This window comes from Tursiops truncatus, chromosome 15, assembly GCF_011762595.2.
Source record: "Tursiops truncatus isolate mTurTru1 chromosome 15, mTurTru1.mat.Y, whole genome shotgun sequence".
NCBI classification, from domain to species: Eukaryota; Metazoa; Chordata; class Mammalia; order Artiodactyla; family Delphinidae; genus Tursiops; species Tursiops truncatus.
Genome location: NC_047048.1, coordinates 7,107,766 through 7,132,586, shown reverse-complemented (window position 1 = coordinate 7,132,586; position 24,821 = coordinate 7,107,766). Strand labels below are relative to the sequence as shown.

The 24,821-nt window shown below is 51.7% G+C and overlaps 2 protein-coding genes across 2 annotated transcripts in view; both read right to left on the bottom strand.

The window, feature by feature from the left end:
- MUC3A (mucin 3A, cell surface associated) overlaps window positions 1-22,534 on the bottom strand; it is a 33,672-nt gene extending 11,138 nt beyond the window's left edge. Inside the window, exon 1 of the mRNA XM_073793217.1 lies at window positions 20,672-22,534. Coding sequence (XP_073649318.1) covers window positions 20,672-22,534 — 1,863 coding nt within the window. The remainder of the gene's footprint in view (window positions 1-20,671) is intronic.
- Window positions 1-24,821, bottom strand: part of LOC117308183 (mucin-12) — a 65,426-nt gene extending 40,605 nt beyond the window's left edge. The window contains exons 1-2 of the mRNA XM_073793226.1: window positions 24,806-24,821; window positions 24,258-24,431 (exon numbers count right to left, since the gene is read on the bottom strand). Of these exons, the coding sequence (XP_073649327.1) occupies window positions 24,258-24,431; window positions 24,806-24,821 (190 nt within the window). The remainder of the gene's footprint in view (window positions 1-24,257; window positions 24,432-24,805) is intronic.

Here is a 24,821-nt window from a genome sequence, read left to right as displayed (position 1 = left end):
GGGCAATCCTGTTGTTTCCGAGGTGGCAGGTGTCGTTGATGTGGGTGTCGTTGCTGTATCTGTGGTAGCAGTCTTGGTTGTTTGTGTCGTTGAGGTGACGGGCAATCCTGTTGTTTCCGAGGTGGCAGGTGTCGTTGATGTGGGTGTCGTTACTGTATCTGTGGTAGCAGTCTTGGTTGTTTGTGTCGTTGAGGTGACGGGCAATCCTGTTGTTTCCGAGGTGGCAGGTGTCGTTGATGTGGGTGTCGTTACTGTATCTGTGGTAGCAGTCTTGGTTGTTTGTGTCGTTGAGGTGACGGGCAATCCTGTTGTTTCCGAGGTGGCAGGTGTCGTTGATGTGGGTGTCGTTACTGTATCTGTGGTAGCAGTCTTGGTTGTTTGTGTCGTTGAGGTGACGGGCAATCCTGTTGTTTCCGAGGTGGCAGGTGTCGTTGATGTGGGTGTCGTTACTGTATCTGTGGTAGCAGTCTTGGTTGTTTGTGTCGTTGAGGTGACGGGCAATCCTGTTGTTTCCGAGGTGGCAGGTGTCGTTGATGTGGGTGTCGTTACTGTATCTGTGGTAGCAGTCGTTGTTGTTTGTGTCGTTGAGGTGACGGGCAATCCTGTTGTTTCCGAGGTGGCAGGTGTCGTTGATGTGGGTGTCGTTACTGTATCTGTGGTAGCAGTCTTGGTTGTTTGTGTCGTTGAGGTGACGGGCAATCCTGTTGTTTCCGAGGTGGCAGGTGTCGTTGATGTGGGTGTCGTTACTGTATCTGTGGTAGCAGTCTGGTTGTTTGTGTCGTTGAGGTGACGGGCAATCCTGTTGTTTCCGAGGTGGCAGGTGTCGTTGATGTGGGTGTCGTTACTGTATCTGTGGTAGCAGTCTTGGTTGTTTGTGTCGTTGAGGTGACGGGCAATCCTGTTGTTTCCGAGGTGGCAGGTGTCGTTGATGTGGGTGTCGTTACTGTATCTGTGGTAGCAGTCTTGGTTGTTTGTGTCGTTGAGGTGACGGGCAATCCTGTTGTTTCCGAGGTGGCAGGTGTCGTTGATGTGGGTGTCGTTACTGTATCTGTGGTAGCAGTCTTGGTTGTTTGTGTCGTTGAGGTGACGGGCAATCCTGTTGTTTCCGAGGTGGCAGGTGTCGTTGATGTGGGTGTCGTTACTGTATCTGTGGTAGCAGTCTTGGTTGTTTGTGTCGTTGAGGTGACGGGCAATCCTGTTGTTTCCGAGGGCAGGTGGCAGGTGTCGTTGATGTGGGTGTCGTTACTGTATCTGTGGTAGCAGTCTTGGTTGTTTGTGTCGTTGAGGTGACGGGCAATCCTGTTGTTTCCGAGGTGGCAGGTGTCGTTGATGTGGGTGTCGTTACTGTATCTGTGGTAGCAGTCTTGGTTGTTTGTGTCGTTGAGGTGACGGGCAATCCTGTTGTTTCCGAATGGCAGGTGTCGTTGATGTGGGTGTCGTTACTGTATCTGTGGTAGCAGTCTTGGTTGTTTGTGTCGTTGAGGTGACGGGCAATCCTGTTGTTTCCGAGGTGGCAGGTGTCGTTGATGTGGGTGTCGTTACTGTATCTGTGGTAGCAGTCTTGGTTGTTTGTGTCGTTGAGGTGACGGGCAATCCTGTTGTTTCCGAGGTGGCAGGTGTCGTTGATGTGGGTGTCGTTGCTGTATCTGTGGTAGCAGTCTTGGTTGTTTGTGTCGTTGAGGTGACGGGCAATCCTGTTGTTTCCGAGGTGGCAGGTGTGGTTGATGTGGGTGTCGTTACTGTATCTGTGGTAGCAGTCTTGGTTGTTTGTGTCGTTGAGGTGACGGGCAATCCTGTTGTTTCCGAGGTGGCAGGTGTCGTTGATGTGGGTGTCGTTACTGTATCTGTGGTAGCAGTCTTGGTTGTTTGTGTCGTTGAGGTGACGGGCAATCCTGTTGTTTCCGAGGTGGCAGGTGTCGTTGATGTGGGTGTCGTTACTGTATCTGTGGTAGCAGTCTTGGTTGTTTGTGTCGTTGAGGTGACGGGCAATCCTGTTGTTTCCGAGGTGGCAGGTGTCGTTGATGTGGGTGTCGTTACTGTATCTGTGGTAGCAGTCTTGGTTGTTTGTGTCGTTGAGGTGACGGGCAATCCTGTTGTTTCCGAGGTGGCAGGTGTCGTTGATGTGGGTGTCGTTACTGTATCTGTGGTAGCAGTCTTGGTTGTTTGTGTCGTTGAGGTGACGGGCAATCCTGTTGTTTACGAGGTGGCAGGTGTCGTTGATGTGGGTGTCGTTACTGTATCTGTGGTAGCAGTCTTGGTTGTTTGTGTCGTTGAGGTGACGGGCAATCCTGTTGTTTCCGAGGTGGCAGGTGTGGTTGATGTGGGTGTCGTTACTGTATCTGTGGTAGCAGTCTTGGTTGTTTGTGTCGTTGAGGTGACGGGCAATCCTGTTGTTTCCGAGGTGGCAGGTGTCGTTGATGTGGGTGTCGTTGCTGTATCTGTGGTAGCAGTCTTGGTTGTTTGTGTCGTTGAGGTGACGGGCAATCCTGTTGTTTCCGAGGTGGCAGGTGTCGTTGATGTGGGTGTCGTTACTGTATCTGTGGTAGCAGTCTTGGTTGTTTGTGTCGTTGAGGTGACGGGCAATCCTGTTGTTTCCGAGGTGGCAGGTGTCGTTGATGTGGGTGTCGTTACTGTATCTGTGGTAGCAGTCTTGGTTGTTTGTGTCGTTGAGGTGACGGGCAATCCTGTTGTTTCCGAGGTGGCAGGTGTCGTTGATGTGGGTGTCGTTACTGTATCTGTGGTAGCGTCTTTGTGTTTGTGTCGTTGAGGTGACGGGCAATCCTGTTGTTTCCGAGGTGGCAGGTGTCGTTGATGTGGGTGTCGTTACTGTATCTGTGGTAGCAGTCTTGGTTGTTTGTGTCGTTGAGGTGACGGGCAATCCTGTTTTTTCCGAGGTGGCAGGTGTCGTTGATGTGGGTGTCGTTACTGTATCTGTGGTAGCAGTCTTGGTTGTTTGTGTCGTTGAGGTGACGGGCAATCCTGTTGTTTCCGACGTGGCAGGTGTCGTTGAGGGGGGGGGGGGAGAGATGGGGTGTCGTTACTGTATCTTTGGTAGCAGTCTTGGTTGTTTGTGTCGTTGAGGTGACGGGCAATCCTGTTGTTTCCGAGGTGGCAGGTGTCGTTGATGTGGGGGTGTCGTTACTGTATCTGTGGTAGCAGTCTTGGTTTTTTTTGTGTCGTTGAGGTGACGGCAATCCTGTTGTTTCCGAGGTGGCAGGTGTCGTTGATGTGGGTGTCGTTACTGTATCTGTGGTAGCAGTCTTGGTTGTTTGTGTCGTTGAGGTGACGGGCAATCCTGTTGTTTCCGAGGTGGCAGGTGTCGTTGATGTGGGTGTCGTTACTGTATCTGTGGTAGCAGTCTTGTTGTTTGTGTCGTTGAGTGGCGGGCCAATCCTGTTGTTTCCGAGGTGGCAGGTGTCGTTGATGTGGGTGTCGTTACTGTATCTGTGGTAGCAGTCTTGGTTGTTTGTGTCGTTGAGGTGACGGGCAATCCTGTTGTTTCCGAGGTGGCAGGTGTCGTTGATGTGGGTGTCGTTACTGTATCTGTGGTAGCAGTCTTGGTTGTTTGTGTCGTTGAGGTGACGGGCAATCCTGTTGTTTCCGAGGTGGCAGGTGTCGTTGATGTGGGTGTCGTTACTGTATCTGTGGTAGCAGTCTTGGTTGTTTGTGTCGTTGAGGTGACGGGCAATCCTGTTGTTTCCGAGGTGGCAGGTGTCGTTGATGTGGGTGTCGTTACTGTATCTGTGGTAGCAGTCTTGGTTTTTGTGTCGTTGAGGTGACGGGCAATCCTGTTGTTTCCGAGGTGGCAGGTGTCGTTGATGTGGGTGTCGTTACTGTATCTGTGGTAGCAGTCTTGGTTGTTTGTGTCGTTGAGGTGACGGGCAATCCTGTTGTTTCCGAGGTGGCAGGTGTCGTTGATGTGGGTGTCGTTACTGTATCTGTGGTAGCAGTCTTGGTTATTTGTGTCGTTGAGGTGACGGGCAATCCTGTTGTTTCCGAGGTGGCAGGTGTCGTTGATGTGGGTGTCGTTACTGTATCTGTGGTAGCAGTCTTGGTTGTTTGTGTCGTTGAGGTGACGGGCAATCCTGTTGTTCCGAGGTGGCAGGTGTCGTTGATGTGGGTGTCGTTACTGTATCTGTGGTAGCAGTCTTGGTTGTTTGTGTCGTTGAGGTGACGGGCAATCCTGTTGTTTCCGAGGTGGCAGGTGTCGTTGATGTGGGTGTCGTTACTGTATCTGTGGTAGCAGTCTTGGTTGTTTGTGTCGTTGAGGTGACGGGCAATCCTGTTGTTTCCGAGGTGGCAGGTGTCGTTGATGTGGGTGTCGTTACTGTATCTGTGGTAGCAGTCTTGGTTGTTTGTGTCGTTGAGGTGACGGGCAATCCTGTTGTTTCCGAGGTGGCAGGTGTCGTTGATGTGGGTGTCGTTACTGTATCTGTGGTAGCAGTCTTGTGTTTGTGTCGTTGAGGTGACGGGCAATCCTGTTGTTTCCGAGGTGGCAGGTGTCGTTGATGTGGGTGTCGTTACTGTATCTGTGGTAGCAGTCTTGGTTGTTTGTGTCGTTGAGGTGACGGGCAATCCTGTTGTTTCCGAGGTGGCAGGTGTCGTTGATGTGGGTGTCGTTACTGTATCTGTGGTAGCAGTCTTGGTTGTTTGTGTCGTTGAGGTGACGGGCAATCCTGTTGTTTCCGAGGTGGCAGGTGTCGTTGATGTGGGTGTCGTTACTGTATCTGTGGTAGCAGTCTTGGTTGTTTGTGTCGTTGAGGTGACGGGCAATCCTGTTGTTTCCGAGGTGGCAGGTGTCGTTGATGTGGGTGTCGTTACTGTATCTGTGGTAGCAGTCTTGGTTGTTTGTGTCGTTGAGGTGACGGGCAATCCTGTTGTTTCCGAGGTGGCAGGTGTCGTTGATGTGGGTGTCGTTACTGTATCTGTGGTAGCAGTCTGGTTGTTTGTGTCGTTGAGGTGACGGGCAATCCTGTTGTTTCCGAGGTGGCAGGTGTCGTTGATGTGGGTGTCGTTACTGTATCTGTGGTAGCAGTCTTGGTTGTTTGTGTCGTTGAGGTGACGGGCAATCCTGTTGTTTCCGAGGTGGCAGGTGTCGTTGATGTGGGTGGTGTCGTTACTGTATCTGTGGTAGCAGTCTTGGTTGTTTGTGTCGTTGAGGTGACGGGCAATCCTGTTGTTTCCGAGGTGGCAGGTGTCGTTGATGTGGGTGTCGTTACTGTATCTGTGGTAGCAGTCTTGGTTGTTTGTGTCGTTGAGGTGACGGGCAATCCTGTTGTTTCCGAGGTGGCAGGTGTCGTTGATGTGGGTGTCGTTACTGTATCTGTGGTAGCAGTCTTGGTTGTTTGTGTCGTTGAGGTGACGGGCATCCTGTTGTTTCCGAGGTGGCAGGTGTCGGTGTGTGGGTGTCGTTACGTATCTGTGTAGTGGTAGCAGTTGTTTGTGTCGTTGAGTGACGGGCAATCCTGTTGTTCCGAGGTGGCAGGTGTCGTTGATGTGGGTGTCGTTACTGTATCTGTGGTAGCAGTCTTGGTTGTTTGTGTCGTTGAGGTGACGGGCAATCCTGTTGTTTCCGAGGTGGCAGGTGTCGTTGATGTGGGTGTCGTTACTGTATCTGTGGTAGCAGTCTTGGTTGTTTGTGTCGTTGAGGTGACGGGCAATCCTGTTGTTTCCGAGGTGGCAGGTGTCGTTGAGGTGACGGGCAATCCTGTTGTTTCCGAGGTGGCAGGTGTGGTTGATGTGGGTGTCGTTACTGTATCTGTGGTAGCAGTCTTGGTTGTTTGTGTCGTTGAGGTGACGGGCAATCCTGTTGTTTCCGAGGTGGCAGGTGTCGTTGATGTGGGTGTCGTTACTGTATCTGTGGTAGCAGTCTTGGTTGTTTGTGTCGTTGAGGTGACGGGCAATCCTGTTGTTTCCGAGGTGGCAGGTGTCGTTGATGTGGGTGTCGTTACTGTATCTGTGGTAGCAGTCTTGGTTGTTTGTGTCGTTGAGGTGACGGGCAATCCTGTTGTTTCCGAGGTGGCAGGTGTCGTGATGTGGGTGTCGTTACTGTATCTGTGGTAGCAGTCTTGGTTGTTTGTGTCGTTGAGGTGACGGGCAATCCTGTTGTTTCCGAGGTGGCAGGTGTCGTTGATGTGGGTGTCGTTACTGTATCTGTGGTAGCAGTCTTGGTTGTTTGTGTCGTTGAGGTGACGGGCAATCCTGTTGTTTCCGAGGTGGCAGGTGTCGTTGATGTGGGTGTCGTTACTGTATCTGTGGTAGCAGTCTTGGTTGTTTGTGTCGTTGAGGTGACGGGCAATCCTGTTGTTTCCGAGGTGGCAGGTGTCGTTGATGTGGGTGTCGTTACTGTATCTGTGGTAGCAGTCTTGGTTGTTTGTGTCGTTGAGGTGACGGGCAATCCTGTTGTTTCCGAGGTGGCAGGTGTCGTTGATGTGGGTGTCGTTACTGTATCTGTGGTAGCAGTCTTGGTTGTTTGTGTCGTTGAGGTGACGGGCAATCCTGTTGTTTCCGAGGTGGCAGGTGTCGTTGATGTGGGTGTCGTTACTGTATCTGTGGTAGCAGTCTTGGTTGTTTGTGTCGTTGAGGTGACGGGCAATCCTGTTGTTTCCGAGGTGGCAGGTGTCGTTGATGTGGTGTCGTTACTGTATCTGTGGTAGCAGTCTTGGTTGTTTGTGTCGTTGAGGTGACGGGCAATCCTGTTGTTTCCGAGGTGGCAGGTGTCGTTGATGTGGGTGTCGTTACTGTATCTGTGGTAGCAGTCTTGGTTGTTTGTGTCGTTGAGGTGACGGGCAATCCTGTTGTTTCCGAGGTGGCAGGTGTCGTTGATGTGGGTGTCGTTACTGTATCTGTGGTAGCAGTCTTGGTTGTTTGTGTCGTTGAGGTGACGGGCAATCCTGTTGTTTCCGAGGTGGCAGGTGTCGTTGATGTGGGTGTCGTTACTGTATCTGTGGTAGCAGTCTTGGTTGTTTGTGTCGTTGATGTGGGTGTCGTTACTGTATCTGTGGTAGCAGTCTTGGTTGTTTGTGTCGTTGAGGTGACGGGCAATCCTGTTGTTTCCGAGGTGGCAGGTGTCGTTGATGTGGGTGTCGTTACTGTATCTGTGGTAGCAGTCTTGGTTGTTTGTGTCGTTGAGGTGACGGGCAATCCTGTTGTTTCCGAGGTGGCAGGTGTCGTTGATGTGGGTGTCGTTACTGTATCTGTGGTAGCAGTCTTGGTTGTTTGTGTCGTTGAGGTGACGGGCAATCCTGTTGTTTCCGAGGTGGCAGGTGTCGTTGATGTGGGTGTCGTTACTGTATCTGTGGTAGCAGTCTTGGTTGTTTGTGTCGTTGAGGTGACGGGCAATCCTGTTGTTTCCGAGGTGGCAGGTGTCGTTGATGTGGGTGTCGTTACTGTATCTGTGGTAGCAGTCTTGGTTGTTTGTGTCGTTGAGGTGACGGGCAATCCTGTTGTTCCGAGGTGGCAGGTGTCGTTGATGTGGGTGTCGTTACTGTATCTGTGGTAGCAGTCTTGGTTGTTTGTGTCGTTGAGGTGACGGGCAATCCTGTTGTTTCCGAGGTGGCAGGTGTCGTTGATGTGGGTGTCGTTACTGTATCTGTGGTAGCAGTCTTGGTTGTTTGTGTCGTTGAGGTGACGGGCAATCCTGTTGTTTCCGAGGTGGCAGGTGTCGTTGATGTGGGTGTCGTTACTGTATCTGTGGTAGCAGTCTTGGTTGTTTGTGTCGTTGAGGTGACGGGCAATCCTGTTGTTTCCGAGGTGGCAGGTGTCGTTGATGTGGGTGTCGTTACTGTATCTGTGGTAGCAGTCTTGGTTGTTTGTGTCGTTGAGGTGACGGGCAATCCTGTTGTTTCCGAGGTGGCAGGTGTCGTTGATGTGGGTGTCGTTACTGTATCTGTGGTAGCAGTCTTGGTTGTTTGTGTCGTTGAGGTGACGGGCAATCCTGTTGTTTCCGAGGTGGCAGGTGTCGTTGATGTGGGTGTCGTTACTGTATCTGTGGTAGCAGTCTTGGTTGTTTGTGTCGTTGAGGTGACGGGCAATCCTGTTGTTTCCGAGGTGGCAGGTGTCGTTGATGTGGGTGTCGTTACTGTATCTGTGGTAGCAGTCTTGGTTGTTTGTGTCGTTGAGGTGACGGGCAATCCTGTTGTTTCCGAGGTGGCAGGTGTCGTTGATGTGGGTGTCGTTACTGTATCTGTGGTAGCAGTCTTGGTTGTTTGTGTCGTTGAGGTGACGGGCAATCCTGTTGTTTCCGAGGTGGCAGGTGTCGTTGATGTGGGTGTCGTTACTGTATCTGTGGTAGCAGTCTTGGTTGTTTGTGTCGTTGAGGTGACGGGCAATCCTGTTGTTTCCGAGGTGGCAGGTGTCGTTGATGTGGGTGTCGTTACTGTATCTGTGGTAGCAGTCTTGGTTGTTTGTGTCGTTGAGGTGACGGGCAATCCTGTTGTTTCCGAGGTGGCAGGTGTCGTTGATGTGGGTGTCGTTACTGTATCTGTGGTAGCAGTCTTGGTTGTTTGTGTCGTTGAGGTGACGGGCAATCCTGTTGTTTCCGAGGTGGCAGGTGTCGTTGATGTGGGTGTCGTTACTGTATCTGTGGTAGCAGTCTTGGTTGTTTGTGTCGTTGAGGTGACGGGCAATCCTGTTGTTTCCGAGGTGGCAGGTGTCGTTGATGTGGGTGTCGTTGCTGTATCTGTGGTAGCAGTCTTGGTTGTTTGTGTCGTTGAGGTGACGGGCAATCCTGTTGTTTCCGAGGTGGCAGGTGTCGTTGATGTGGGTGTCGTTACTGTATCTGTGGTAGCAGTCTTGGTTGTTTGTGTCGTTGAGGTGACGGGCAATCCTGTTGTTTCCGAGGTGGCAGGTGTCGTTGATGTGGGTGTCGTTACTGTATCTGTGGTAGCAGTCTTGGTTGTTTGTGTCGTTGAGGTGACGGGCAATCCTGTTGTTTCCGAGGTGGCAGGTGTCGTTGATGTGGGTGTCGTTACTGTATCTGTGGTAGCAGTCTTGGTTGTTTGTGTCGTTGAGGTGACGGGCAATCCTGTTGTTTCCGAGGTGGCAGGTGTCGTTGATGTGGGTGTCGTTACTGTATCTGTGGTAGCAGTCTTGGTTGTTTGTGTCGTTGAGGTGACGGGCAATCCTGTTGTTTCCGAGGTGGCAGGTGTCGTTGATGTGGGTGTCGTTACTGTATCTGTGGTAGCAGTCTTGGTTGTTTGTGTCGTTGAGGTGACGGGCAATCCTGTTGTTTCCGAGGTGGCAGGTGTCGTTGATGTGGGTGTCGTTACTGTATCTGTGGTAGCAGTCTTGGTTGTTTGTGTCGTTGAGGTGACGGGCAATCCTGTTGTTTCCGAGGTGGCAGGTGTCGTTGATGTGGGTGTCGTTACTGTATCTGTGGTAGCAGTCTTGGTTGTTTGTGTCGTTGAGGTGACGGGCAATCCTGTTGTTTCCGAGGTGGCAGGTGTCGTTGATGTGGGTGTCGTTACTGTATCTGTGGTAGCAGTCTTGGTTGTTTGTGTCGTTGAGGTGACGGGCAATCCTGTTGTTTCCGAGGTGGCAGGTGTCGTTGATGTGGGTGTCGTTACTGTATCTGTGGTAGCAGTCTTGGTTGTTTGTGTCGTTGAGGTGACGGGCAATCCTGTTGTTTCCGAGGTGGCAGGTGTCGTTGATGTGGGTGTCGTTACTGTATCTGTGGTAGCAGTCTTGGTTGTTTGTGTCGTTGAGGTGACGGGCAATCCTGTTGTTTCCGAGGTGGCAGGTGTCGTTGATGTGGGTGTCGTTACTGTATCTGTGGTAGCAGTCTTGGTTGTTTGTGTCGTTGAGGTGACGGGCAATCCTGTTGTTTCCGAGGTGGCAGGTGTCGTTGATGTGGGTGTCGTTACTGTATCTGTGGTAGCAGTCTTGGTTGTTTGTGTCGTTGAGGTGACGGGCAATCCTGTTGTTTCCGAGGTGGCAGGTGTCGTTGATGTGGGTGTCGTTACTGTATCTGTGGTAGCAGTCTTGGTTGTTTGTGTCGTTGAGGTGACGGGCAATCCTGTTGTTTCCGAGGTGGCAGGTGTCGTTGATGTGGGTGTCGTTACTGTATCTGTGGTAGCAGTCTTGGTTGTTTGTGTCGTTGAGGTGACGGGCAATCCTGTTGTTTCCGAGGTGGCAGGTGTCGTTGATGTGGGTGTCGTTACTGTATCTGTGGTAGCAGTCTTGGTTGTTTGTGTCGTTGAGGTGACGGGCAATCCTGTTGTTTCCGAGGTGGCAGGTGTCGTTGATGTGGGTGTCGTTACTGTATCTGTGGTAGCAGTCTTGGTTGTTTGTGTCGTTGAGGTGACGGGCAATCCTGTTGTTTCCGAGGTGGCAGGTGTCGTTGATGTGGGTGTCGTTACTGTATCTGTGGTAGCAGTCTTGGTTGTTTGTGTCGTTGAGGTGACGGGCAATCCTGTTGTTTCCGAGGTGGCAGGTGTCGTTGATGTGGGTGTCGTTACTGTATCTGTGGTAGCAGTCTTGGTTGTTTGTGTCGTTGAGGTGACGGGCAATCCTGTTGTTTCCGAGGTGGCAGGTGTCGTTGATGTGGGTGTCGTTACTGTATCTGTGGTAGCAGTCTTGGTTGTTTGTGTCGTTGAGGTGACGGGCAATCCTGTTGTTTCCGAGGTGGCAGGTGTCGTTGATGTGGGTGTCGTTACTGTATCTGTGGTAGCAGTCTTGGTTGTTTGTGTCGTTGAGGTGACGGGCAATCCTGTTGTTTCCGAGGTGGCAGGTGTCGTTGATGTGGGTGTCGTTACTGTATCTGTGGTAGCAGTCTTGGTTGTTTGTGTCGTTGAGGTGACGGGCAATCCTGTTGTTTCCGAGGTGGCAGGTGTCGTTGATGTGGGTGTCGTTACTGTATCTGTGGTAGCAGTCTTGGTTGTTTGTGTCGTTGAGGTGACGGGCAATCCTGTTGTTTCCGAGGTGGCAGGTGTCGTTGATGTGGGTGTCGTTACTGTATCTGTGGTAGCAGTCTTGGTTGTTTGTGTCGTTGAGGTGACGGGCAATCCTGTTGTTTCCGAGGTGGCAGGTGTCGTTGATGTGGGTGTCGTTACTGTATCTGTGGTAGCAGTCTTGGTTGTTTGTGTCGTTGAGGTGACGGGCAATCCTGTTGTTTCCGAGGTGGCAGGTGTCGTTGATGTGGGTGTCGTTACTGTATCTGTGGTAGCAGTCTTGGTTGTTTGTGTCGTTGAGGTGACGGGCAATCCTGTTGTTTCCGAGGTGGCAGGTGTCGTTGATGTGGGTGTCGTTACTGTATCTGTGGTAGCAGTCTTGGTTGTTTGTGTCGTTGAGGTGACGGGCAATCCTGTTGTTTCCGAGGTGGCAGGTGTCGTTGATGTGGGTGTCGTTACTGTATCTGTGGTAGCAGTCTTGGTTGTTTGTGTCGTTGAGGTGACGGGCAATCCTGTTGTTTCCGAGGTGGCAGGTGTCGTTGATGTGGGTGTCGTTACTGTATCTGTGGTAGCAGTCTTGGTTGTTTGTGTCGTTGAGGTGACGGGCAATCCTGTTGTTTCCGAGGTGGCAGGTGTCGTTGATGTGGGTGTCGTTACTGTATCTGTGGTAGCAGTCTTGGTTGTTTGTGTCGTTGAGGTGACGGGCAATCCTGTTGTTTCCGAGGTGGCAGGTGTCGTTGATGTGGGTGTCGTTACTGTATCTGTGGTAGCAGTCTTGGTTGTTTGTGTCGTTGAGGTGACGGGCAATCCTGTTGTTTCCGAGGTGGCAGGTGTCGTTGATGTGGGTGTCGTTACTGTATCTGTGGTAGCAGTCTTGGTTGTTTGTGTCGTTGAGGTGACGGGCAATCCTGTTGTTTCCGAGGTGGCAGGTGTCGTTGATGTGGGTGTCGTTACTGTATCTGTGGTAGCAGTCTTGGTTGTTTGTGTCGTTGAGGTGACGGGCAATCCTGTTGTTTCCGAGGTGGCAGGTGTCGTTGATGTGGGTGTCGTTACTGTATCTGTGGTAGCAGTCTTGGTTGTTTGTGTCGTTGAGGTGACGGGCAATCCTGTTGTTTCCGAGGTGGCAGGTGTCGTTGATGTGGGTGTCGTTACTGTATCTGTGGTAGCAGTCTTGGTTGTTTGTGTCGTTGAGGTGACGGGCAATCCTGTTGTTTCCGAGGTGGCAGGTGTCGTTGATGTGGGTGTCGTTACTGTATCTGTGGTAGCAGTCTTGGTTGTTTGTGTCGTTGAGGTGACGGGCAATCCTGTTGTTTCCGAGGTGGCAGGTGTCGTTGATGTGGGTGTCGTTACTGTATCTGTGGTAGCAGTCTTGGTTGTTTGTGTCGTTGAGGTGACGGGCAATCCTGTTGTTTCCGAGGTGGCAGGTGTCGTTGATGTGGGTGTCGTTACTGTATCTGTGGTAGCAGTCTTGGTTGTTTGTGTCGTTGAGGTGACGGGCAATCCTGTTGTTTCCGAGGTGGCAGGTGTCGTTGATGTGGGTGTCGTTACTGTATCTGTGGTAGCAGTCTTGGTTGTTTGTGTCGTTGAGGTGACGGGCAATCCTGTTGTTTCCGAGGTGGCAGGTGTCGTTGATGTGGGTGTCGTTACTGTATCTGTGGTAGCAGTCTTGGTTGTTTGTGTCGTTGAGGTGACGGGCAATCCTGTTGTTTCCGAGGTGGCAGGTGTCGTTGATGTGGGTGTCGTTACTGTATCTGTGGTAGCAGTCTTGGTTGTTTGTGTCGTTGAGGTGACGGGCAATCCTGTTGTTTCCGAGGTGGCAGGTGTCGTTGATGTGGGTGTCGTTACTGTATCTGTGGTAGCAGTCTTGGTTGTTTGTGTCGTTGAGGTGACGGGCAATCCTGTTGTTTCCGAGGTGGCAGGTGTCGTTGATGTGGGTGTCGTTACTGTATCTGTGGTAGCAGTCTTGGTTGTTTGTGTCGTTGAGGTGACGGGCAATCCTGTTGTTTCCGAGGTGGCAGGTGTCGTTGATGTGGGTGTCGTTACTGTATCTGTGGTAGCAGTCTTGGTTGTTTGTGTCGTTGAGGTGACGGGCAATCCTGTTGTTTCCGAGGTGGCAGGTGTCGTTGATGTGGGTGTCGTTACTGTATCTGTGGTAGCAGTCTTGGTTGTTTGTGTCGTTGAGGTGACGGGCAATCCTGTTGTTTCCGAGGTGGCAGGTGTCGTTGATGTGGGTGTCGTTACTGTATCTGTGGTAGCAGTCTTGGTTGTTTGTGTCGTTGAGGTGACGGGCAATCCTGTTGTTTCCGAGGTGGCAGGTGTCGTTGATGTGGGTGTCGTTACTGTATCTGTGGTAGCAGTCTTGGTTGTTTGTGTCGTTGAGGTGACGGGCAATCCTGTTGTTTCCGAGGTGGCAGGTGTCGTTGATGTGGGTGTCGTTACTGTATCTGTGGTAGCAGTCTTGGTTGTTTGTGTCGTTGAGGTGACGGGCAATCCTGTTGTTTCCGAGGTGGCAGGTGTCGTTGATGTGGGTGTCGTTACTGTATCTGTGGTAGCAGTCTTGGTTGTTTGTGTCGTTGAGGTGACGGGCAATCCTGTTGTTTCCGAGGTGGCAGGTGTCGTTGATGTGGGTGTCGTTACTGTATCTGTGGTAGCAGTCTTGGTTGTTTGTGTCGTTGAGGTGACGGGCAATCCTGTTGTTTCCGAGGTGGCAGGTGTCGTTGATGTGGGTGTCGTTACTGTATCTGTGGTAGCAGTCTTGGTTGTTTGTGTCGTTGAGGTGACGGGCAATCCTGTTGTTTCCGAGGTGGCAGGTGTCGTTGATGTGGGTGTCGTTACTGTATCTGTGGTAGCAGTCTTGGTTGTTTGTGTCGTTGAGGTGACGGGCAATCCTGTTGTTTCCGAGGTGGCAGGTGTCGTTGATGTGGGTGTCGTTACTGTATCTGTGGTAGCAGTCTTGGTTGTTTGTGTCGTTGAGGTGACGGGCAATCCTGTTGTTTCCGAGGTGGCAGGTGTCGTTGATGTGGGTGTCGTTACTGTATCTGTGGTAGCAGTCTTGGTTGTTTGTGTCGTTGAGGTGACGGGCAATCCTGTTGTTTCCGAGGTGGCAGGTGTCGTTGATGTGGGTGTCGTTACTGTATCTGTGGTAGCAGTCTTGGTTGTTTGTGTCGTTGAGGTGACGGGCAATCCTGTTGTTTCCGAGGTGGCAGGTGTCGTTGATGTGGGTGTCGTTACTGTATCTGTGGTAGCAGTCTTGGTTGTTTGTGTCGTTGAGGTGACGGGCAATCCTGTTGTTTCCGAGGTGGCAGGTGTCGTTGATGTGGGTGTCGTTACTGTATCTGTGGTAGCAGTCTTGGTTGTTTGTGTCGTTGAGGTGACGGGCAATCCTGTTGTTTCCGAGGTGGCAGGTGTCGTTGATGTGGGTGTCGTTACTGTATCTGTGGTAGCAGTCTTGGTTGTTTGTGTCGTTGAGGTGACGGGCAATCCTGTTGTTTCCGAGGTGGCAGGTGTCGTTGATGTGGGTGTCGTTACTGTATCTGTGGTAGCAGTCTTGGTTGTTTGTGTCGTTGAGGTGACGGGCAATCCTGTTGTTTCCGAGGTGGCAGGTGTCGTTGATGTGGGTGTCGTTACTGTATCTGTGGTAGCAGTCTTGGTTGTTTGTGTCGTTGAGGTGACGGGCAATCCTGTTGTTTCCGAGGTGGCAGGTGTCGTTGATGTGGGTGTCGTTACTGTATCTGTGGTAGCAGTCTTGGTTGTTTGTGTCGTTGAGGTGACGGGCAATCCTGTTGTTTCCGAGGTGGCAGGTGTCGTTGATGTGGGTGTCGTTACTGTATCTGTGGTAGCAGTCTTGGTTGTTTGTGTCGTTGAGGTGACGGGCAATCCTGTTGTTTCCGAGGTGGCAGGTGTCGTTGATGTGGGTGTCGTTACTGTATCTGTGGTAGCAGTCTTGGTTGTTTGTGTCGTTGAGGTGACGGGCAATCCTGTTGTTTCCGAGGTGGCAGGTGTCGTTGATGTGGGTGTCGTTACTGTATCTGTGGTAGCAGTCTTGGTTGTTTGTGTCGTTGAGGTGACGGGCAATCCTGTTGTTTCCGAGGTGGCAGGTGTCGTTGATGTGGGTGTCGTTACTGTATCTGTGGTAGCAGTCTTGGTTGTTTGTGTCGTTGAGGTGACGGGCAATCCTGTTGTTTCCGAGGTGGCAGGTGTCGTTGATGTGGGTGTCGTTACTGTATCTGTGGTAGCAGTCTTGGTTGTTTGTGTCGTTGAGGTGACGGGCAATCCTGTTGTTTCCGAGGTGGCAGGTGTCGTTGATGTGGGTGTCGTTACTGTATCTGTGGTAGCAGTCTTGGTTGTTTGTGTCGTTGAGGTGACGGGCAATCCTGTTGTTTCCGAGGTGGCAGGTGTCGTTGATGTGGGTGTCGTTACTGTATCTGTGGTAGCAGTCTTGGTTGTTTGTGTCGTTGAGGTGACGGGCAATCCTGTTGTTTCCGAGGTGGCAGGTGTCGTTGATGTGGGTGTCGTTACTGTATCTGTGGTAGCAGTCTTGGTTGTTTGTGTCGTTGAGGTGACGGGCAATCCTGTTGTTTCCGAGGTGGCAGGTGTCGTTGATGTGGGTGTCGTTACTGTATCTGTGGTAGCAGTCTTGGTTGTTTGTGTCGTTGAGGTGACGGGCAATCCTGTTGTTTCCGAGGTGGCAGGTGTCGTTGATGTGGGTGTCGTTACTGTATCTGTGGTAGCAGTCTTGGTTGTTTGTGTCGTTGAGGTGACGGGCAATCCTGTTGTTTCCGAGGTGGCAGGTGTCGTTGATGTGGGTGTCGTTACTGTATCTGTGGTAGCAGTCTTGGTTGTTTGTGTCGTTGAGGTGACGGGCAATCCTGTTGTTTCCGAGGTGGCAGGTGTCGTTGATGTGGGTGTCGTTACTGTATCTGTGGTAGCAGTCTTGGTTGTTTGTGTCGTTGAGGTGACGGGCAATCCTGTTGTTTCCGAGGTGGCAGGTGTCGTTGATGTGGGTGTCGTTACTGTATCTGTGGTAGCAGTCTTGGTTGTTTGTGTCGTTGAGGTGACGGGCAATCCTGTTGTTTCCGAGGTGGCAGGTGTCGTTGATGTGGGTGTCGTTACTGTATCTGTGGTAGCAGTCTTGGTTGTTTGTGTCGTTGAGGTGACGGGCAATCCTGTTGTTTCCGAGGTGGCAGGTGTCGTTGATGTGGGTGTCGTTACTGTATCTGTGGTAGCAGTCTTGGTTGTTTGTGTCGTTGAGGTGACGGGCAATCCTGTTGTTTCCGAGGTGGCAGGTGTCGTTGATGTGGGTGTCGTTACTGTATCTGTGGTAGCAGTCTTGGTTGTTTGTGTCGTTGAGGTGACGGGCAATCCTGTTGTTTCCGAGGTGGCAGGTGTCGTTGATGTGGGTGTCGTTACTGTATCTGTGGTAGCAGTCTTGGTTGTTTGTGTCGTTGAGGTGACGGGCAATCCTGTTGTTTCCGAGGTGGCAGGTGTCGTTGATGTGGGTGTCGTTACTGTATCTGTGGTAGCAGTCTTGGTTGTTTGTGTCGTTGAGGTGACGGGCAATCCTGTTGTTTCCGAGGTGGCAGGTGTCGTTGATGTGGGTGTCGTTACTGTATCTGTGGTAGCAGTCTTGGTTGTTTGTGTCGTTGAGGTGACGGGCAATCCTGTTGTTTCCGAGGTGGCAGGTGTCGTTGATGTGGGTGTCGTTACTGTATCTGTGGTAGCAGTCTTGGTTGTTTGTGTCGTTGAGGTGACGGGCAATCCTGTTGTTTCCGAGGTGGCAGGTGTCGTTGATGTGGGTGTCGTTACTGTATCTGTGGTAGCAGTCTTGGTTGTTTGTGTCGTTGAGGTGACGGGCAATCCTGTTGTTTCCGAGGTGGCAGGTGTCGTTGATGTGGGTGTCGTTACTGTATCTGTGGTAGCAGTCTTGGTTGTTTGTGTCGTTGAGGTGACGGGCAATCCTGTTGTTTCCGAGGTGGCAGGTGTCGTTGATGTGGGTGTCGTTACTGTATCTGTGGTAGCAGTCTTGGTTGTTTGTGTCGTTGAGGTGACGGGCAATCCTGTTGTTTCCGAGGTGGCAGGTGTCGTTGATGTGGGTGTCGTTACTGTATCTGTGGTAGCAGTCTTGGTTGTTTGTGTCGTTGAGGTGACGGGCAATCCTGTTGTTTCCGAGGTGGCAGGTGTCGTTGATGTGGGTGTCGTTACTGTATCTGTGGTAGCAGTCTTGGTTGTTTGTGTCGTTGAGGTGACGGGCAATCCTGTTGTTTCCGAGGTGGCAGGTGTCGTTGATGTGGGTGTCGTTACTGTATCTGTGGTAGCAGTCTTGGTTGTTTGTGTCGTTGAGGTGACGGGCAATCCTGTTGTTTCCGAGGTGGCAGGTGTCGTTGATGTGGGTGTCGTTACTGTATCTGTGGTAGCAGTCTTGGTTGTTTGTGTCGTTGAGGTGACGGGCAATCCTGTTGTTTCCGAGGTGGCAGGTGTCGTTGATGTGGGTGTCGTTACTGTATCTGTGGTAGCAGTCTTGGTTGTTTGTGTCGTTGAGGTGACGGGCAATCCTGTTGTTTCCGAGGTGGCAGGTGTCGTTGATGTGGGTGTCGTTACTGTATCTGTGGTAGCAGTCTTGGTTGTTTGTGTCGTTGAGGTGACGGGCAATCCTGTTGTTTCCGAGGTGGCAGGTGTCGTTGATGTGGGTGTCGTTACTGTATCTGTGGTAGCAGTCTTGGTTGTTTGTGTCGTTGAGGTGACGGGCAATCCTGTTGTTTCCGAGGTGGCAGGTGTCGTTGATGTGGGTGTCGTTACTGTATCTGTGGTAGCAGTCTTGGTTGTTTGTGTCGTTGAGAGTGACGGGCAATCCTGTTGTTTCCGAGGTGGCAGGTGTCGTTGATGTGGGTGTCGTTACTGTATCTGTGGTAGCAGTCTTGGTTGTTTGTGTCGTTGAGGTGACGGGCAATCCTGTTGTTTCCGAGGTGGCAGGTGTCGTTGATGTGGGTGTCGTTACTGTATCTGTGGTAGCAGTCTTGGTTGTTTGTGTCGTTGAGGTGACGGGCAATCCTGTTGTTTCCGAGGTGGCAGGTGTCGTTGATGTGGGTGTCGTTACTGTATCTGTGGTAGCAGTCTTGGTTGTTTGTGTCGTTGAGGTGACGGGCAATCCTGTTGTTTCCGAGGTGGCAGGTGTCGTTGATGTGGGTGTCGTTACTGTATCTGTGGTAGCAGTCTTGGTTGTTTGTGTCGTTGAGGTGACGGGCAATCCTGTTGTTTCCGAGGTGGCAGGTGTCGTTGATGTGGGTGTCGTTACTGTATCTGTGGTAGCAGTCTTGGTTGTTTGTGTCGTTGAGGTGACGGGCAATCCTGTTGTTTCCGAGGTGGCAGGTGTCGTTGATGTGGGTGTCGTTACTGTATCTGTGGTAGCAGTCTTGGTTGTTTGTGTCGTTGAGGTGACGGGCAATCCTGTTGTTTCCGAGGTGGCAGGTGTCGTTGATGTGGGTGTCGTTACTGTATCTGTGGTAGCAGTCTTGGTTGTTTGTGTCGTTGAGGTGACGGGCAATCCTGTTGTTTCCGAGGTGGCAGGTGTCGTTGATGTGTGTGTCGTTACTGTATCTGTGGTAGCAGTCTTGGTTGTTTGTGTCGTTGAGGTGACGGGCAATCCTGTTGTTTCCGAGGTGGCAGGTGTCGTTGATGTGGGTGTCGTTACTGTATCTGTGGTAGCAGTCTTGGTTGTTTGTGTCGTTGAGGTGACGGGCAATCCTGTTGTTTCCGAGGTGGCAGGTGTCGTTGATGTGGGTGTCGTTACTGTATCTGTGGTAGCAGTCTTGGTTGTTTGTGTCGTTGAGGTGACGGGCAATCCTGTTGTTTCCGAGGTGGCAGGTGTCGTTGATGTGGTGTCGTTACTGTATCTGTGGTAGCAGTCTTGGTTGTTTGTGTCGTTGAGGTGACGGGCAATCCTGTTGTTTCCGAGGTGGCAGGTGTCGTTGATGTGGGTGTCGTTACTGTATCTGTGGTAGCAGTCTTGGTTGTTTGTGTCGTTGAGGTGACGGGCAATCCTGTTGTTTCCGAGGTGGCAGGTGTCGTTGATGTGGGTGTCGTTACTGTATCTGTGGTAGCAGTCTTGGTTGTTTGTGTCGTTGAGGTGACGGGCAATCCTGTTGTTTCCGAGGTGGCAGGTGTCGTTGATGTGGTTGTCGTTACTGTATCTGTGGTAGCAGTCTTGGTTGTTTGTGTCGTTGAGGTGACGGGCAATCCTGTTGTTTCCGAGGTGGCAGGTGTCGTTGATGTGGGTGTCGTTACTGTATCTGTGGTAGCAGTCTTGGTTGTTTGTGTCGTTGAGGTGACGGGCAATCCTGTTGTTTCCGAGGTGGCAGGTGTCGTTGATGTGGGTGTCGTTACTGTATCTGTGGTAGCAGTCTTGGTTGTTTGTGTCGTTGAGGTGACGGGCAATCCTGTTGTTTCCGAGGTGGCAGGTGTCGTTGATGTGTGTGTCGTTACTGTATCTGTGGTAGCAGTCTTGGTTGTTTGTGTCGTTGAGGTGACGGGCAATCCTGTTGTTTCCGAGGTGGCAGGTGTCGTTGATGTGGGTGTCGTTACTGTATCTGTGGTAGCAGTCTTGGTTGTTTGTGTCGTTGAGGTGACGGGCAATCCTGTTGTTTCCGAGGTGGCAGGTGTCGTTGATGTGGGTGTCGTTACTGTATCTGTGGTAGCAGTCTTGGTTGTTTGTGTCGTTGAGGTGACGGGCAATCCTGTTGTTTCCGAGGTGGCAGGTGTCGTTGATGTGGGTGTCGTTACTGTATCTGCTGGTAGCAGTTCCTTGGTTGTTTGTGTCGTTGAGGTGACGGGGCAATTCCTGTTGTTTCCGAGGTGGGCAGGTGTCGTTGATGTGGGTGTCGTTACTGTATCTGTGGTAGCAGTCTGTGGTTGCATTGTGTCGTGCAGGTGACGGGCCAATTCCTGTTGTTTCCGAGGGTGGCAGGTGTCGTTGATGTGGGTGTCGTTACTTGTATTCTGTGGGATAGCAAGTCTTGGTTGTTGTGTCGTTGAGGGACGGGCAATCCTGTTGGTTTCCGAGGTGGCCCGGCAGGTGGCGTTGATGTGGGTGTCGTCACTGTATCTGTGGTAGCAGTCTTGGTTCGTTTGTGTCGTTGAGGCTGACGGGCAATCCTGGTTGTGTGTCACGAGGTGGCAGGTGTCGTTGATGTGGGTGTCGTTACGGTATTCTGTGGTATCAGTCTTGGTTGTTTGTGTCGTTGAGGTGACGGGCAATCCTGTTGTTTCCCGATGTGGCAGGTGTAGTTGATGTGGGTGTCGTTACGTATCTTTGGTAGCAGTCTTGGTTGTTTGTGTCGTTGAGGTGACGGGTGTTTCCGAGGTGGCAGGTGTCGTTGATGTGGGTGTCGTTACTGTATCTGTGGTAGCAGTCTTGGTTGTTTGTGTCGTTGATGGTGACGGGCAATCTGTTGTTTCCGAGTGGCAGGTGTCGTTGATGTGGGTGTCGTTACTGTATCTGTGGTAGCAGTCTTGGTTGTTTGTGTCGTTGAGGTGACGGGCAATCCTGTTGTTTCCGAGGTGGCAGGTGTGGTTGATGTGGGTGTCGTTACTGTATCTGTGGTAGCAGTCTTGGTTGTTTGTGTCGTTGAGGTGACGGGCAATCCTGTTGTTTCCGAGGTGGCAGGTGTCGTTGATGTGGGTGTCGTTACTGTATCTGTGGTAGCAGTCTTGGTTGTTTGTGTCGTTGAGGTGACGGGCAATCCTGTTGTTTCCGAGGTGGCAGGTGTCGTTGATGTGGGTGTCGTTACTGTATCTGTGGTAGCAGTCTTGGTTGTTTGTGTCGTTGAGGTGACGGGCAATCCTGTTGTTTCCGAGGTGGCAGGTGTCGTTGATGTGGGTGTCGTTACTGTATCTGTGGTAGCAGTCTTGGTTGTTTGTGTCGTTGAGGTGACGGGCAATCCTGTTGTTTCCGAGGTGGCAGGTGTCGTTGATGTGGGTGTCGTTACTGTATTTGTGGTACCAGTCTTGGTTATTTGTGTTGTTGAGGTGATGGGAAATACTGCTGTTTTCGAGGTGGCAGGTGTTGAAGTGTCGGTTAGATTTGTTATTCCTGTTTTGTTCATGGTCACAGTACTAGTTGGAAATGGAGGGGTAGATGTAGCCTTGGTAGTAGTGATTGTGGTAATCAAAGTTGATAGTGAGGTAGTGTTTGTTGTTGTAGTCAAGACTGCTTCTGTGCTCTGGGCAGATGGAAAAGACTGAGACTTACTGGTTGGTGTTGCCAAGGTATTGGTGGTCACTGAAGTAGAAGTAGTGGATGTCGAATAATTGAGTGTATTTGTGGGAGTGTCTAAATTTGTGATTGGTGGAGCAGAAGTAATCTCTGTTGTTTGAGACTCTGTATCAACATCACTGTTTCTAATAAATGTGATTTTCCTGGTTGATGAAGCATGAGGGGTTTTGCTCTTCATCTTTCCTATTTCTATAGTGGCTACAGTGGTGGACAGTGGTCCCTTGGTAGTAGACATCATGTGTGTATCAGTGCTGGTGGGCACAGGGCTGGATTTAGATGTGGTAAATGTGGCAGGAGTGATTGCATTTGTAGGAGTGATTGAAGACATAGTTGGAGAAATTGAAGTAATTGAGGTGGTGAGAGTTCCTTTGAGAATGTCAGTCACTGGAGTAAGTGTCGCTTTCGTGGAGCTCATGGTGTTCAGAGGAGTTGTTTTCCGTGTACTTAGTTCAGTGGATGCTTCTGTGGCAACAGATACAACTTGTGTTGTAGGTGTTGTTAATATATCATTTGAAGTAGGTGATTGAGTGATAGCTGTGGATGTCTGAGAGGTACTGACCATGTCTGGAAATGAAGTGATGGTTGTAATCAAGGTGCTACGGGTGCTGAGTGTTGTTAACAAGGTTTTCCTAGTAGTTAGAGAAGGGGTAGTAGCAGAGGTAGACACGATTGTTGGGGTCGGAGACTGGGTTGTGTGGGTACTTGCAGCGGTAGGGATAGGCCTTTGTATGGTACCAGTCACAGAGGAGATCGGAGTGTCTAGAGTTGTGTGGGTTGTTGGGACAAAGGAAGGGGGCGGGGTCATCGTTGTGGGAGATTTCCCTGGAGTGGTGGTACTGGGAGAATTGGTCACGGCTGAAGTGACTCTCTTGGTAGTTGTCACGGGATAAGTACTGGTAATGGTTGTCCGTGGCTTCTCTGTCACAGGAATGGTGGTGTAAGAGCTGGTGAGGGACACTTGGGTCTGTGTCATGCAGGTGGTGGTGGGGTAAGTGGTAGTGATTACAAGGTTCGTTGGATTGATGCACTCTGTCGTGCCCATATAGACAATCACGGTTGGTGGAGTGGTCTCAACCTTGAAGACAAACTTGGACATGGGGATTGTTGAGGTGTTGGAATTGATTGGCGATTTGAGCAACGTTTCAGAAATGGATTTCAAGTGGGGGGAGGTGGTGATAGTCATAGGTATGTGTTCCCTACTATCTGGAGTGGGAGAAATTTCAGAGGTACTCAGTGGCCGCCTTGCTGGGCCTTGAGAGTGTGGGGAGTTGCTGAGAGCCGCGTGCAAAAGCGCATTAGAGGTGGATGTGGCCACGGCTGAAGCCCCTGTATTGGCGGTAGAACAGAGGAATTCATTGGTAGGTCGTTTTGTCGCCATAACACCACATACCCCATTTTCCAGATACATGCCACAGAGGTAGGACGTGCCACCAGTTCCTCCCGAATCAGAGGCAGTTTGGGGCTGGGGTCTTTCAAGGTTCTAAAGGCCAACATATGTCTTCCCCCCTGGGCAGCCTCTCCAAGGGGCGTTGGGTTGGGGGCACGCTTAATCCCTTGCCCACCTGTCTGAGTACTGACCTTGCAGCCCTGGGACGGCCGAGCTGAGCACGCAGGTTCAGCAGAAGGTCCTGTCTCCTCCCATCGGTACTCCCATTCCTTCTTCCTCACACACCCCAAAGTCCTTGTCCCTTCCGGTTCTCTGTGCCACCCCCGCCCCCTCTGGCCCACCTCTGCCCATCTCCCTGTGACCCACTGCTGTCTGGGCTGACTCTCCTCTTTAGAGAGAGAGAGAGAACCCAGCCAATCCTGGGCTGAGGGTGGGGACACATCATGGACTTTGGGAGACGAGGGGTCAGAGAGCAGAAAGTTGCAAAGAGAATAAAAAAGCGAAAAGCAGAGATTGAAGCTCAGACTTCATTGAGTTTGAGGACAAGGAGAGAGGATCACACACAGGCTGAGGAACAGGACAGAAAAGGAAATTTCCAGAAAGAGATACCTTGGCAGGCAGGCGTGAGTCCTGAAGACCTTAAGGTGTAGCAGTGAGTGTCAATAATAAAAATAGCTATATTTTCCATCACCTATTCTATTTCGGCCAAGGAATTAATTAGTTTACAAATATGAGCCCCTCCCTCTACAGATGTTGTCATCCCCATCTTACAGGTGATACAAGTGAGAGTCAAAGATCTCACAATGCTGAGGGTGACCGGCAGCCACGGCAGCTGCTGGCAGGAAGCACCCAGACCTCTGTCCACTCGGGGGCAGCTTTCTCAACTCAGACTCAGCACATCTTTGCTCTGAGAGCTGGAGTTTCACTACTCAGTTTAGCTGGGGTGTCAGGGAGATAGGGGAGGGGAATATGAAGGTTCCTGGCCCAGAGCCCTTATAGCCAGGAGGTGGCCCTGGAGATAAGTGAGAGGGTGGACCAGAGGACCTCTATGTTGGGAAGGTCTAAGGTTGGGGTTCAGGAGCAGACACTGGGGGGCAGAGGGAAGGGAAGGGAAGAGGAATTCCGAGGTTCCAAAGGGGTGGGAGAGAGAAAGGACCCCACACCAGGTGGTCTCAGAACCACCCTTTGGGAGCCATCAGGCTCTCCCCGCACAGCCCTGCCAATGACAGCTGTGCCCAGAAACATAGGCTAGGTCGGGGTGGGAGAGTTAGGGGCAGGACTGGAGGAGGGGGCACCGGGACCAAAGAGAGAGGAGGGGGCCCCAGGGGCAGAGCCAGGGACCCTCAGGAGGGCTGAACCGATGGAAGTAAAGGGAGGGATAGAATCCAGGGCGGAGGAAGCATCAGTGCTGGGGAGCAGGGGCAACAAGAGGAAGGGGGCTCAGAAAACTGAGTCAAAGTGGGAAGAGCACTCTTTCAGAAACAGGTTATCCCACCCTTTTGATGCACGCGCGGACTCGGTCCCAGGTGTACAGCAGCACCGCTGGACCCAGCTTCCCTCTCCTCCCCCTGCCTACAGCTCTCCCTGCACAAAGAGCTCTGAGAGGCCCCTCCTCAGCCTCCCCTTAGATCTCAGAGCCACCGCCCCACACACACACCCCTGTCCTGGAACATCAGGAGGGTCTCCCCAACCCTCCCCCACCTCGCTCCCTCACCTGTGGCCCCCAGGGAGACCTTGAGCATCCAGAGGAGGCAGAGGACCCTGAGCAGCTGCATGGATCTGGTGCAGAGCAGGCTGGAAGCAGGACCAGCGCCAGCGCATGGGGTATAGCAGTGCAGAGCCAGCCAGCACGATGTGCGCAGTAGCACCCAGCTGGAAGTTATCTGCCCTGCTGGGTGTGAGGGCTGAGCATAGGTAGCTTTACCTTTGTACCGCCCTTTGCCCCGCTGTTCCCCCCTTCTCCCTGTATCTGGCACTGCTGCAGGAAGAAAGGACTTTCTAGAAGATAAGACAAGCCCAGGAAGTGTCAGCCCGGAAGAGCTCCACCCGCAGCCTGCCTGGCCCACTCACAGCAGTTCCCAGGACATTGCCCTGCTCTGCCCTTCCCTTGCCCCCAGCCAAGAACTAGAAAAACTGGACAGAGAATACGCTTGGCCAAGACCTTGGACGCTGGACTCTGGGGCCTCTCCTTAGTTTCATTCCCAGCTGCAGGGGGCGGGGAGAGATGAAAACTTGTTCTTCTTCACTCCCTCTGCCACTCACTCTTCCCCGTCTCCAT